Below are 15697 nucleotides of genomic sequence, written 5' to 3'. Positions count from 1 at the left end.
AGCCTTTCATTTTTGTTATGCCATTCTCCACCACGTTTGGAATTGAGCCTCTCCTTACAACAATTTTTCCATCACATAGGACAGTCTTGCCATCATCATCTAGAGAGAAGCTGTCCCTGTTCCTCCAGAATCTTATTACAGCATTGTACTTTTGTTCGCATTTTAACAGGGGTTTTAAACTTTCCTTGAAGTAACTGGGAGATGGTTTCTTATGCTTCATCGTCCATTGGCTGGTGACCATAGCCACAGCACATGGCCACGAGAGCCAGGAGCAAAATAATCCTAAATTTCATTCTGAAAAGATATTAAAAGATATGTATATATTATTATGTATTTATTTATTTATTATCATTAAATTAGAATGCTAATATATTCCTCATATGCTTGCCATGTGTGATTTCATTATGCTGGATTGTTAAAGTAAATATTTTCTTCTAATAAGAGAACAAATGCATGAGTAGAAGTAGCTTGTATGTAGCTTTGAGGTAGAATAGAGATGAAGCTGTCCTTGAGCTTCATCTACTGGTCATATACTGACCTGGTGTATACAGCAAATAAATATATTTCACAGGTAGAACTTGGGCAAAATAGTAGGGTACTATTGCAATATTTTTGCAGAATATGATAATTCAAAGGGTGCTGACTCATAATATGACGGGTGTTGCTCTCGCATCCTTGAGCCTGTACACATTGAAAATCATTGTGAATGCAAAACAATATAGGACTATGTACTGTCCATGGCACTGAAGGAGGTGGGACATGTCTCAATGCATGTTAACATGCATCATAGGCTACAACCAATGGCTTATTCGCCGTGCAAGCCATGCTTCCCCAGAGGCCAAATTGTATTAATTTGCGCCTGGTTTACAAATACACAGCACAGGCACATATGGGTCATGGCTATCAAAGTAATTAAACAGTCTAAAATACATATTTTCTACAAAACCTATTCACTGTACATTTGATATAACATAATTTGTGAACCAGAACGGTACAAAAGACTGCCACAGACATGAATTGTAGTTGTAATAGTAATTGGTGGCCTGCTATTACAGTATTACAACATTGGGGAATTATTACATTACAGCGGCACCCGTCTGATTCCTAATCTACATGCCCTTAACTATCAATGCAAAAAAAGAAAAGAAATGCATTAATACCCTACTTTACATTTAACCTAATTTCTACCGGACTGTAAGTAATCGGTGGCCTGCTACAGAATTGGCCAAAGTTATTACAATATTGGGAAATTATTACATTATCAGGTTTTGCAAAATGAAGGCTAACCTGATAATGTAATAACCTCAGTTTAATGTAAGACTTTATTACATTATCAGTAAATACATTATTAAGTTATTGGGAAATGCACTTTATTACATTATGGGGAAATTATTACATTATCAGGTTCTACATGGCTTTATGCTTTTCATTTGGTAATTGAAGCCGAGTCTCTTCTTTATCAGAACCTTCAAACCTCTTAGCCTCTCTGCTAAGATATTTTTTCTGGCAGACAAATAGACCAACAAAGCTTTTTTTCGAAAACCACAGCAACTAAAATGTACCAACATCCCAGATTTGGCTGTGCTGCTCCTCTGGCTTTGACTCACATAAGCATCTTTCTCTAAAAATGACGAGAGAGCAAAGCTGACGGTTGACAAAGTGCAGAATATCTTTTTGCAGAAAATTCAGAACAAACCAGAGCCTCTCGTGATCTGTGAGACAGCAGAGTCCCTTCAAAGCTCTCGTCCGACACAAACAATTCTAAGTTTTCCTTTGAATAAGTAATGTCACGAAAAAGTGTGTTTTACCACCTGATGAAAAGCTTTTTGCAAATGTGGACCTTGATTGAAACTCTTAAAACTCAAACATCTCATCATGATTCAACCTTTATGTGTGATCAAATATCACAGCTGCAAACAAACCTGTCAATCCTCATGGCTCAGCCACAGAGAAAGGTTTCGGTAATCAAAAGTAGAATGATATTCTGCTCAGGCTGAATGAATACGTTCCGGTCAGATTCAGACCTGTGCTGTCCTCTGTGTTTCAGAAGCTGACGTGGCCGTCTGAAGACGTCAGCAAGTGCACGGTTAGAGGGAAGAATAGCGTAAGTTCCTTCTCCTTCTCCCTCCTCCTGTTTCCACTTCTTTTTGTTTTATACTTCAAAACTTACCGTTCTTATACCATTTCCGGTTTTCTTATACTGCATTTTGACTTACAGTATCATTTTAGTATTTATGGAGGAATAGTTTAAAAAACGCTAAATGTGAAGAGGAAATCGTCTGACACATTTTTGTTATTTGTGAACTGCAGGGACTCTCTAAACTGATCTCAGGTTGCACGATTGGGAAGAAAAAAATAATTCTGATTATTTCCACTGATTTGTAATTGCAGTATGATTAATGATTCTAGAGAGAGGGTTAAAGTGCGCGACGCAGCTGGTATGACACCCAGGTCTTCTATGCACTTGTAATTTGGTAATTGAAGCTGGGTCTCTTAGTCAGAACTTTCAAACCTGTAGATGTTTTTTTCAGGCAGTGAAATAAACCAACAAAGTTTTTTCTTAAATGTATCAACATCCCAGATGTGTCTGTGCTGCTCCTCTGGCTTTGACTCACATAAGCATCTTTCTCTAAAAGTGGCGAGAGATCAAAGCTGACGGCTGACAAACTGCTGAATATCGTTTTGCAGAAAAACAGTAACTATCAGAGCAGCAGAACAAACCAGAATCTCTTTCATCTCCAAATGATCCTTATTTTTAACATAACTATCTCTTTCTTTGTACAAGATATTAAGTTGCTCATGTAGCGATTTCTTTCCTTACCAAACAAATAAGGTAAGTCTTTAGAATAGGATGTTTGGGCCAAAATATCTGTGCAGCTCTACAAAAGGAATTCAAAATGATGTTTAACCATATTAACCATTTTGCAATTTCAATAATGTTTGGAATAATTGTTCAGCCCTGGTTTCATCCCTGACATTCTTGATCAATAAGTGCGATAGATGAAAGTAGAAGACCATTGTTTTATTTGTTGGGTTTTAGGACGAGTGCTATAACTACGTCAAAGTCCTGGTGGCGCGAGACGACGAGACGCTGTTTGCCTGCGGTACCAACGCCTTCAACCCCACCTGCAGGAACTACAAGGTGAGCAGGCGGTGGTCTACACTGAAGGTGCAGACACCACCATTATCGCCCCCCAGCTCCATACACATCCATTCTCCTGTAAAGGTTTCATATCTGAACAGAGCAGAACACACTGCAGGTGATCCGTTTCCCGAGAAAAAAAACAAACTAAATTAATTCAGGATAAATGACACACACAAACCAACAAACTAAAATGTTTTCTCCTCCTATTGAAATCATTATATTTTCTTGGTACATTTCACTACTGTACTTACCGCTTTATTCAGGTCATTATTCATTTATATGTTGCTGTTCTAGTTGGTGTTTTGAAATAACAATAAACGATGTAGATGCAGTTTATAAATACAATTTACTACTGTGTGTGTGTGTGTGTGTGTGTTTTTGTTCTATTGCTAGCCTTCTGATTATCCAATCCCTTCATCCCTAGCGTCAGTGATCCCGCAGAGAGGCGTGGGTCCGGGACGGGGGCGATGTTTTCCTGCCAGCGATCCTTTCACTCGTTATGTTTCTAATTGAAAGTTTCAGACAGCTCGAGACCTCTTCAGAACCAAACACACACCTTGACAAAAAAAACATTTTCAGGTGTCAATCCAAAGTCATTTTCCCTTTTCGATGCTGCTGCAGTGCTGAGGGTTTGAGTGACAGGAGCTAACCACGTTTAGCTCCCTAGCTCTTTGAAACACTCACCCGTAGACTGTAGAGGAGCTTTTTTCCTGTAAGAGTTTAAACAAGATGAAAAGCACTGTGAAGATGCTGTTGCATCGCTAGCTGGCACTAAAATAAAATCAGCTTTTACAGAGCAGGAAATCATTAAAGAGCTATTTGGAACACTCAGTGTAGTGACCACGATATCAATTTGTTTGTTTCTTTGTTTGTGAATCAGTCCTGGGCTGATGGATGAATTGACACTTGATGTTGAGAAGAAATAAAAAGAGAATGTCCAAATGAGATTGAAAAATGAAATAGTCTTGTTTATTCCAATGCAAAAAAGGGTAAATAAGGTACCAAGCTACTCTGTCCCAACAAGCCAGGTCTAAAAACTGTATACTTCAGTTGGGCGGCAGCACCTCTCCTTTTATGCTGCGATCCCAACCTGCAGGAGCAACACACGCAATTTAAATAAATAATAAACACCATACAATCTCATGTTTTTAATCTAATTTTAAAATGATATATTAATTTAAACTAAGGAAATTGCTTCTACATAACCGGCTTCTAATTTTATTTGGGAGTAACAAAAAAATAAATCAAATATATATTTAAAAAAAGGGAGCTTACACAGTCGTGATTTTTATACATTTCAATTAGGCAACTATTACGGTAATATGAGTTTCGTGTGGTGTTACTTATCCCTGCTATGTGACGAAGAAGACTCTTTGCTACCATCACTCTTCACATTGCAACAGTAGACAGAGCTTGGTGATTGGCCTCTCCAGCACACCGGTTTGTGTTTTGATTTTGACAGCTCGAACAAGTCGTTTAGCATCTGCCATGGTATGTAGCTCTCTTCCCAGGACCCAAGAGCTGCGGGGAGCAGTAGGGTCAACTACCATGACCAAATCTCCAGGTTTAAAGCTTCTCTGTCCTTGCACCATTTCTGCCTTTCTTGCATGAGGGGTAAGAATTCCCGGCACCAGCGTTTCCAAAATAGGTCTGACATGTATTGCACCTGTTTCCATCGGCGTCTTGCGTACAGGTTGTTCTTTTCAAAAACGCCAGGGGGCCGAATTGATAGATGTGGTTTGGGGTAAAAGGCTCCAGGTCTTGAGGATCATTGGAGGCTGTTGTGATGGTTCGACTGTTCAAGATTGCCTCTACCTCAGATAAAAGAGTTTGTAGCCTCGGAGGCTGGAGACAGGGGCGTAGACCGTGGCGAGGGAACTCTGGGGGTCGGAGACGCGGGCGGAGGCCACGGCGAGGGAACTCTGGAGGACAACCTGGAGGAGGGCTGGAAAAGCTCCGGAGGACGGCCTGGAAGGCGGCGAGACAGCTCTGGAGGGCGGCCTGGAAAGCGACGAGACAGCTCCGGAGGACGGGCTAGAAGACGGCGAGACGCTCTGGACGACGGGCTGTAGGACAGGCTGCGGGACAGGCTGCGGGACAGGCTGCGGGACGGGCTGCGGGTGGCGAGACGCCTCTGGATGACGGGCTGGAGGCCGGCGCAGGCCGCACTGGGAACCCTCTGGAGGACAGGCAGGAGGAAGGTAAGGAGCACCTGGAGCAGGAGGCGGCGGGGCCACCGAGGAGACAAGAGCACAAGTCAGCGGGACCCCCGAAGGGAAATGGGCTGTTGTCGGCATGACATGAACTTGAGTCGGCGGGACCACTCACGGGACATGAGCTTGAGTCAGCGGGACCACCGACGGGACATGATCTTGAGTCGGCGGGACCCCCGCCGCGACAGGAATTGGAAGTGTTCTTTTATTTGAAGTCCAGGAGTAGGTTTAAAAGAAAATAAAGTGGCTCCGAAAATAAAGTGGCAAAAAGCCCCCCCCCAAAAAAAGAAAAATGAAAACAAAGTGAAGCTCCTCATACAAGTTTTAAAAGGAATATTGAATAAAATGATGCGGTGGTAGATTTTACAAAAGTTTCACAGGTGTGGCTCAATAGTTCGGAACACGCTTCTACAGGCCACTTAAGAGTAGAGACTCAAAGCAGTCAGCTGTCTGGCGGTCAGTGACCAAAGAGAGCGATTCTTCAGTTCAATAATCCTTTTATTCTGCGATCGCCTTTTCCTATTGGTCGCCTTGACGTAAAACTGAACTTCCGGTCAGTTTAGTGATGACGTGGCATTGGGTCATCTCCCTCCTTAGGGTATTACAGCGTCAATAAGTAGAATCAGACATTTTGTGTTTAATGTATAACACCACAAGTAACGGTTTTCAAAATAAGACAGTGTTGTAGTTACACATAATATTGATTATTATTCCTTACGGTGGGGGGTCCCGCCGGCCAGACAGGGACATGGCTCGGTGGGACCCCCGACTGGACAAGGGAGGCTGGGGTCGACTGGACAGGCGAGGCTGGAGTCGACTGTACATGCAGGCTGGAGTCGACTTGACAATCGAGGTTGGAGTCGGCCGAGCCGCCGCCAGCGCAGGAGAGGATGGAGTGGGCCGGGCTTGGGCCTGGAATTGTGGCGGCCGGGATTCGGCCTGGAAACAATGTGAAGGCCGGGACTCGGCCTGGTGAAGTCATGGTGGAAGCCCACCTCAACTCCAACAACCTGTTCGAACCCTTTCAATCTGGATTCCGATCACAACACCAGTACAGAAACAGCCCTACTAAAAATCACCAACGATCTCCTCCTCGCCTCAGACTCTGGACACCTCAGCATCCTCATCCTCCTTGACCTCACTGCAGCTTTCAACACCATCAACCATACCATTCTCCTCTCCCAGCTCGAAACCTCCCTCAACATCACTGGCACTGCACTCTCGTGGCAACAGTCTTACCTCACAAACCGACAGCAATTCATCAACATCAACAACTGTACCTCCCCCCCTGCTCCTCTGCCCCAAGGTGTCCCCCAGGGTTCGGTGCTTGGTCCTCTCCTCTTCATCCTCTATCTCCTTCCCCTCGGTAACATTGTACCCCGCCACGGCCTCCACTTCCACTGAAAACCACATCAAGCACATCACCAAAACTGTCTTATTCCACCTCAAAAATGTATCCCATCTCTGCCCATCACTCTCCTTCTCTGCAGCCGAAACCCTGATCCATGCCTTCATCTTATCCAGACTAGACTACCGCAACAGCATCCTCTATGGTAAACCATCCAGACTCCTCAATAAACTCTAGTACATCCAGAACTCAGCCGCCCGTCTCCTCACCCACATCCGCTCTCGTGACAACATCACCCCTGTCCTGTAGAACCTCCACTGGCTCCCAGTCCCACGCATCCACTTCAAGATCCTTCTCCTCACCCACAAAGCCCTCCATCACCAGGCCCTCTCCTACCTCACAGACCTGCTCCAGCACTCCTTCCCGCAGCCTCCGCTCGTCAGACGCAAATCTCCTCTCCCTTACTCCCAGGACCAAACTCCAGACCTGGGGGGACATAGCCTTTTCTGTCGCTGCCCCCTCACTCTGGAACTCACTCCCCAAAAACATCCATGACTGCCCCGACCTCACCCTGTTTCTATCCCAGATCAAAACTCACCTTTTCAAAACTGCTTTTAAACTGTAAATGAATGTTGTGTTTTAAGTGTGTTGTTTTAATTATGTTTTTATGAATTGTATCCCTGTAAAGTGTCTTTGAGTTTTCAGAAAAGCGCTATATTCATAAATGTATTATTATTATGGAGGCCGGGGCAAGGCCTCGACACATGGCAGCCGGAACTGGAGCCAAAGGCATGGCTGCAGGAGGTAGAGGTGTAGTGGCTGGGGCTTGAGCCGGAAGTGTGACTGCTGTGACACAAGGTTTAAGGCAAGGGTGCAGGCTCTCTGGGGAAGTGACAAATGTCCTTAAATATTCCGGTAGTGAGCTCTCTAACCATGGCTAATCTGCCAATTACCGGCGTGCATGAGGAAGAGCTGTATCCTGAGCCTCTTTAGAAAGACGATTATCTGGCATTAAAACATCATTCCTCCTGAAAGGTAGTCTTAGACTGCAGTGTCCATTCACAATGTTGGCTGAGTCTTTTGCAATTTGCATGAATTGCTTGTCCTCTGCTGACATTTCCTTTATTGATACAGTAGGTCTTTTCACTGAAGTCTGTGTTGTATTGTGTGATTATTAACTCCTGTACATTAACCAATGAGATCCTATTTACGGACACTGAAGGTGTATTGCTGTTTCCTCCTCTCAACGGGCCGTTGACCACCCATCCCTTTAGAGTCCTGCAGGCATATGGGCCTTCTCCTTGGCTATTAATGATTTCCCGCGTCTCCATTACTTTTGGTGCATTGGTACCAATCAACATGCCGATTTATGCATCAATGTTTGAGAGATTGATTTTGCTGAGATATGGCCACTTTGACAGATCCCTTTGGTTGGGAATGTTATATTTTGTGACAGGCATGTTTTTCTGTTTGTACATTTCTGGGAGAGTTATGAACGTGTTGCCATGTAACTCACTCACTTCCAAACCTTTGATTATATGCCTGCTCACAGTCTTTTCTTGGCCCATGGTGCGAAGAAGGATGCTTGTTTTCTTTCCTGTCATGTTGAGCTGGTTAATGAGCCTACTTGTGCAGAATGAAGCTATACTTCTAGGGTCAAGGAATGCATATATGTTTGAATGATTTGATTTCCTTTGTTAGTCTTCACTTTAACAGGAACAATTGATAGCACACTCTCCTCTTCAACTTCATTGGCCCCAATATGCCCACATGCTTTTAGAATTGATTTCTCTCCAGCCCTTGAGGTGGCTGACTGTCTCCAGTTTTGTTTCCTTTTCTTTTCCTATGTGAAGCACAGTTGGTTAGGATATGTTGCACGCTTTGCATGCCAAACGATGATTGCAGTTTCTACTCATATGACCTGGTATAAGAAAACCATAGCAGATTCCTCTTTCCTTTAGGAAGCTTATCTTTTATTTGTGTATTTTCTTTTTGAGCTGGAGACATGCGTCCATTGTATGTCCACCTGATCAGAACAAACAGAAAGTCTTGTTAACAGCTTGGGAGGTGCTGCTGTGAGGCTGGGGAGTTGCGCAGTCAATGTTTGTAACACTGGTGGCAAAGCTGCTTCTGGTGGATTTTGGTAATTTGTTAATAGTTGCTTTGAAGCCCTTTGATGTTTGGTAAGTTTGGTCCTGTATGCAGCCAATGACGGGTCTGTTAAGGTCTTCACATGACACTCAATGAACTTCACAAGGTCGCTGAATTTGACCTTGCTGGGCCGCTTTTCCTGAAGCATGCAGACTTCTGTTCGCCACCTCTGTCTTAGCTTGTATGGCAACTTTGTCGTCAGGGATTTAAGGTTTGAAGGAAGATCAATTTCCTCCATTTAGGTGATTTCCTCCATTCCATTACAGCATCCTCTTAAGTATAATGCAAAGGCCTGTAAAGCCTTGGAGTCCTCAGGTTTGATTTGAGACCATGACAGGGCCTTTTCAATACATGCATTTGGTTGCACACTTTACATATCCACTCTTGTATCCTCTGTGTAATCCTCTTCCTTTGCAGAGATTGCATCCTTTTTTTTCACTAACCGTTAAACCATAATAGGCATTCATTCCATCCGTTGTTGTTTGTTTGGCTTGAGATTCCAGAATGTTGAAGACATAGATTTTAGCAGCAGTTGCTTCTAACTGGGATTGCAGCTCCTTTTCTTGTTCTTAGTTGCTCCCTTTGCCTATTAGCTCCTCCTCCTCCAAAGCAGGCCTGGTCTCCAATGCATTTAATTGAGCATTAGTGCATCTTTCTCTGCTTCTGCACATATGGGAGCGGAAGCGGATGATGAAACACTTGAGGAACATTCTCTTCCTTTAGACCTTTTGGAGACTTCCGAAGCACTTACCCAGTGACAATCCTCGTTTCTTGTAGCGGACTCAGACAGCCATCTTGTCACAAAAATAATAAATTCTTCAATGCCAGTCGATTTGGATTGAAACCGAGCTTTTCTCTCACGTTTTTCTTCTTCCCCGTTTAAAAGTAAATGATAGGACAAGTGTGAGCCTTTAAAACTTTCAGACAAAGCATTATATTTTACCATGTTCTCCTGAACTTCTTCTGCATTCATGTCCTCCATTAATTCCTTAATAATGTTTGTAACGGATCCCCGTATATAACTGGTTTGAGTCTTTACTGCTGGTTCAAATTTACTGTTTTATTTTCTCTTGTTCAATACTACATTCCTTATACTTTCAAACTATCACCACCGTAAGAACTGTTTGGCCTCATACGGGTTCATTAAAACTATAAAATCCTTCTATTTTACACACGTACATCCGTTCGTGACCAGATCATACACTGTACTAAAAAGTTACACGCTAACAAAGTGAAGTATGATTAACATTTTACCTTTACCGTTGTCAAAATAAAAGTCTATAGGAAAATGAATGGCATAAGGCCTGTATAAAATTCTTAAACTAATTCCGTGTTCACAATTATGCAAATAAGTACAAATTAAACTAAAAATGAATTATACCTTCATGGGGTTATTTACACTCCCACCAAATTCTAGTGTTTTTCCAAAATGGAAACATTTAAAACACACAATTTCAACTTATAGGGATAACCCTTCAAATATATATGGCTACACCACACAGAAAACTATATTGCATTTCATAACTGCATAGTGCCTAAACAGCTTCTAGCAATAGAACTAATTTCTGGACAGGGCGCTCCAAAGAGGTCCTGATGGTGCGCTCTCCTTTGTGGTTCAGCTCCTTCTCTCCAAACAAGATTTTGGCCCGTCTCACAAGTCCATCTTTGCCTTGAATGACTTCAGTCACTGTCCCAAGTCTCCATTTGCTTCGTGGTAAAGTGTCCTCAGCGTCCATCACTACATCACCGACCTGTAGGTTCCTTTTAGTGCCATGCCAGCACTGTCTTGCTGTGATGCTGTGGAGGTACTCCTTTTTCCATCTACTCCAAAACTGTTCGGTCAGGTACTGCACCTGGCGCCACCTCTTTCGTCCATAAAGATCCTCTCTTTCAAATGTGCCAGGTGGAGGCAAGGCTGTGGTGGATTTCATAGTGATGAGGTGGTTAGGAGTAAGTGGCTCTAAACTGTTGGGGCTGTTCAGAGCGTCAACTGTGAGTGGACGGCTGTTCACAATAGCCATGGTCTCATAAAAGAAGGTGCGCAGTGAAGAATCATTAAGCCTACCAGGGGAGAGTAGCAGAGTGGCGTTGAGAACGCTTCTCACAGTTCTTATTTGTCGTTCCCACACACCCCCTGCATGGCTGGCATGAGGTGCATTCATGACAAAGTCGCACTGCTTTTCTGTGAGAAATGTATTCAGCCTATTCATGTCCAACTCTTGCAATGCAGCATTCAATTCATTTTTTGCACCAATGAAGTTAGTGCCTTGGTCACACTTAATTTGTCGCACTGCACCTCTTAAAGCAATAAAGCATCTCAGTCCATTAATGAATGTGTCTGTGGACATGTCCTCTAAAATTTCAATATGAATGGCTCTAGAACAGAAACAGGTGAAGAGCAACCCATACCTTTTTTCTTCTTTTCGCCCTTGCTTAGTCCAAAAAGGACCAAAACAGTCCATCCCACAGTATGTGAATGGTGGGGTGGGTTCTGTTCGTTCGACAGGCAGGTCACTCATCTTTTGGCTTTCAACAGGCCTTCTCAGCCTTCGACATGTCACACAGTGACGGATGTAGGTTGCCACTGCTCTGCTCAGTCCACAGATCCAATAGCCATTGGACCTGATTTCATTGATGGTGAAGCCTTTGCCCTGATGTTTCACTCTTTCATGATGGTGGGCGATGATCAGACTCGTCACGTGATGTCCCTGAGGAATGACTGTTGGGTGCTTGAATGTGTTAGGGAAAGATGAGCGGCTGAGCCTACCTCCCACCTTGAGCACACCCTCTGCATCTAGGAAAACATCGAGGTGATACAGCTTGTTTTGTTTTGGTAGCTGATGTCCTTTGCTTAGTAGCTTTATCTCTTCTCCGTATGTTTGACTTTGCATGTCTTTGATGATGAGCTGCTCTGCACTCTGTCTTTCACTAACTGATGAGAGGTCACATGATTTTACCTTTCTTGCACGCCGTATGAGCCGCGCCACTGCTTTGACTGCCCGAGACCAGCATGAGAACTTATTCAGTCTGTCTACAAGGTCAACTTGTTCTGAGGTCTTTGTCTGAAATGTCTGAGCCTTTCTAACCTCTGGGTCACCGACAGGCAGCTCTGAAGGCACCTCTGTTGGCATTTCGATCTCCCTTTTCCACAGAAAGCTAGGGCCAGTGAACCAATCAGAAGAAAGTAGCTCATCTACTGTTTTCCCTCGAGATGCATAGTCTGCTGGGTTTTCGTCAGTTGGTACATAGAACCATTGCTTGGGGTCTGAGGCATGACGAATTTTCTGCACCCTATTTGCTACAAAGGTGTGAAAGCGGCGAGCATCATTATTTATGTAGCCTAAGACAACTTTTGAATCTGTCCAAAAGAACTCTTCTACATTACAGTAGCCTAATTCTTCTTTGAGCATATTGCTCACTGTGACTGAGACAACTGCTGCGGTAAGCTCTAACCTGGGTATAGTTGTGACCTTCTGTGGCGAGACGCGTGCCTTTCCCATGAGAAGAACACAGTGAATGTCTTCTCTTTCGTTCTTCAGTCTTAGGTATGTGCATTGGCCGTAGCCTGTGGTGCTTGCATCTGAGAAGTGATGTAGCTCTGTTTTGATCACTTTTCCAAAGCCAGCTGGCTGGTAGCAGCGAGCTACGCGTATCTTTTCCATCTTAACAAGGTCATCTTGCCATTTCTCCCACCGTGGCTTCAACTGCTCTGGAATTAGGTCATCCCATCCTGTTCCTTGATGGCACATGTCCTGGAGAATTTTCTTTCCGTTAAGAAGGTACGGAGCTACGAAGCCTAGCGGGTCATATATGGAGGCAACAGATGACAGGATGCCGCGCCGTGTTGCGGGCTGGTTCTTTGGTGCGACTTTGAAGGTGAAACAGTCACTCTCGATGCTCCAGTATATTCCTAATGCTCTCTCTAAGGCTGCGTCATTGAATCTGAGATCCTTTGCTTTAATGTCTATAGCGTGCTCTGTTGAGGGGATGCTCTGGAGAACAGCACAGCTATTGGACACGAATTTGTGAAGGCGTAAGCCTCTCTTTGCACACAGCTCACGTGCCTCCTTTGCTATCTGAATGGCCCTTTCAACAGACTCAACACTAGTGATGCCATCGTCAACATAAAAGTCTCTGGCAATGAACTGTGATCCTAATGGGTGTGTGTGACTGTGTTCTTTGGCGAGCTGCTTTAGTCCATAATTCGCACATCCTGGTGAAGACACTGCTCCAAACAGATGGACCTTCATCCTGAATTCTTCGGGAGGTGTGCTTACATCGCCGTTCTTCCACCATAAGAAGCGTAGGTAGTCACGGTCCTTCTCTGAGACATGGAACTGGTGGAACATCTTTTCAATGTCACACATCATAGCAATGTGATGCTGGCGGAAACGAATGAGAACACCTGTGAGACTGTTAATCATGTCTGGGCCTGGGAGAAGGTGTTCATTGAGGCTACTTCCCTTGTACTTTGCCGAGCAGTCGTAAACTACTCTCAGCTTTTCAGGCTTTTTGGGGTGATAAACACCATGGTGAGGTATGTACCATTTTTCTCCAGACGTGCCTTCTGCGCTTACCTCTTCTGCGTCACCCCTTTCAATGATGTCTTTCATGTAGTTAATGTAGTCGTTCTTGTAACTTTCATTTGCAATGAACTTCCTTTTCAGGTGACTGAGCCTCACGGCAGCAAGCTGCTTGTTATCAGGTAAGCACGGTCTCTCTCTGAAGGGGAGGGGCATTTCATAATGTCCATGTTCGTTTGTCTTTATGTTTTCCTTTAATTTGTCAAGAAACATCAAATCCTCTTGCGAGACTGTTTTGTCATCACTTTGAATGTCTCTGAAATCAGTCTCCAGAATTCTGATTGCATCCATTGGAGTCACTGCAGGCAGCTCCTTCACAGTTACTCGGTGACAGTGACTGTTTGACATGTGCGAATCAGAGTGAGGTGCAGAAAAGCCAACAATACTCCAACCTAAGTCGGTAAGAATGGCGAAGGGTTCATCATCCTTTCCTGTTATGACCCGTCTCGGTACAAGACTCCTTGGACAATTGTAGCCTATCAGTAGCCCCACCTCGCAACTAAGGAGGGGCGGTATTTGGTCTGCTATTGCCGTGAGATGTAGCCATCTTTTTGCCGTTTCGTGTGTTGGTATGTGTTGTTTGTTCACAGGTATGCAGTCTTTGGTGTATGCGGGAGGCAGTTTGATGTGCACAGTGGAATTGAATCCTCTCACTCGCAGACCAGATGTGCGTTCACTTTTAAAGACCATATTTTCACCCATCATGGTAGTGAGTTTCAGTTTAACTGGGCAAGTAGTCAGCTGCAGCTCTGTACACACATCTTGCTCGATGAATGTTGTGTCACTTTGTGTATCCAGCAAGGCGTACACAAGTTTTTCTCTGGATGGATTCTTTTCGTTAGACACCCACACCGGCACTATCATGGAGGTGTTTTCTGACTGACCTTGGCTGGTGACGTTGAGGGACAGAGCAGGTGTTGGGTTCGTTGTACTGCGTTGTGCTGAATCTTTGTCTTGACCTTTTCCGTAGTTGTCATCATGAAGACATGTGGGATGTCGTCTTTTGCATGAGTCACATGTGTGGCGGTGCCTGCACTCCTTTGCGCTGTGACCAGGTTTTAGACATCCTTAACACAGTCTGTTGTCTTTGATGTACGCTCTTCTATATTCCAGTTTTCTTTTCATGAAGTCTGGACATTTGCAAAGCTGGTGACTGACATTCTGACATAGCATGCAGGGGGGCTTGACCTTTTCGTTTGTTGATGTATGCTTATTATTTTCCACCACTGTATGTGTGTTGAAGGCACTGGCTTTGTTTCTTTTGCCTTCCCTTGTGCTCCACTTGTCTTGACAGGATTCTGCTGGATGGAGAGCGAGGAAAGAGGTAACTGGATTGCAGGCAGTTTCGGCCTCCACTGACATGAACTTGGCAAAGTCCTTGAAGCTAGGGAAATCCTTTCCCTCCGTGAGACGTGCTGTCACTTGCCGGTTCCATCGTGAGGCTATCCACTCTGGCAGTTTCCGCATCAACTTCTGATTTTCCTCACAGTCGTTTAAGATGTTTAAGCCTTTTACATGGGGCATGGCCTGCAGACAAGCATTTAAGAAATCTGAGAAATCTCTCAGTCCTTCAGCATCTTTAGACTGTATTTTTGACCAGTTGGATAACTTTTCCCTAAAGGCCTTTTGAATGATAAACGGCTGGCCGTACCTCTGATTGAGCTTGTTCCATGCGTCACTGTAAGCTTCACTGTCGCTACGATAGAAAGTCCCTTTTATGCATTTGTGAGCTGAGCCACCTACATATCTCTTGAGGTAGTGCAGCTTATCGGTAGTGGGGATGTTCTTTCTATCTATAAGTGATGTGAATGAAGCCTTCCACTCAACAAAGTCAATTGGATTGCCATTAAACACTGTGGGCTCTGGCATTGGAAGTCTGTTAATAGCAATGCTGTCCTGAACGGCTTGGGCTAGGCAGGATACATCGATGGCAGGAGATGGAGTGACAGCCGTGTAAGGGTGCGTTATGGCAGGGGGAATAGAGTTGTGTGGCATAGGATCATGACATGACTGAAAAGACTGGGCATCAGACTCCTCTTTCACTTCTCTGTTGTATGCTTCAAGTCTGGCGTGGGCAGCTTTCAAGTCTTTTTCAGCTCGTAATTGTTCTAATTCGGCCTTGTGCTTTTCTAATTCCCTTCTGTGTTCTTCTTCTAAAACACAATTTTTTTCCTTCTGTTTCTTTTCTTCCATTAGCACCTTATATTCAGCCTCCTTAGCAGCTAACTCCGCCGCTGCTTCTGCTCGCTTGGCTGCA

General features: G+C 44.2%; 1 protein-coding gene across 1 annotated transcript in view; it reads left to right on the top strand.

Annotated features, from left to right (window-relative positions):
- LOC134874819 (semaphorin-6D-like) overlaps positions 1–15697 on the top strand; it is a 101320-nt gene that overhangs the window by 12028 nt on the left and 73595 nt on the right. The window contains exons 4-5 of the mRNA XM_063899035.1: positions 2048–2104; positions 3041–3142. Coding sequence (XP_063755105.1) covers positions 2048–2104; positions 3041–3142 — 159 coding nt within the window. The remainder of the gene's footprint in view (positions 1–2047; positions 2105–3040; positions 3143–15697) is intronic.

This window comes from Eleginops maclovinus, chromosome 13 (genome assembly GCF_036324505.1).
Source record: "Eleginops maclovinus isolate JMC-PN-2008 ecotype Puerto Natales chromosome 13, JC_Emac_rtc_rv5, whole genome shotgun sequence".
NCBI classification, from domain to species: Eukaryota; Metazoa; Chordata; class Actinopteri; order Perciformes; family Eleginopidae; genus Eleginops; species Eleginops maclovinus.
This window is presented reverse-complemented; position numbering and strand designations above follow the sequence as displayed.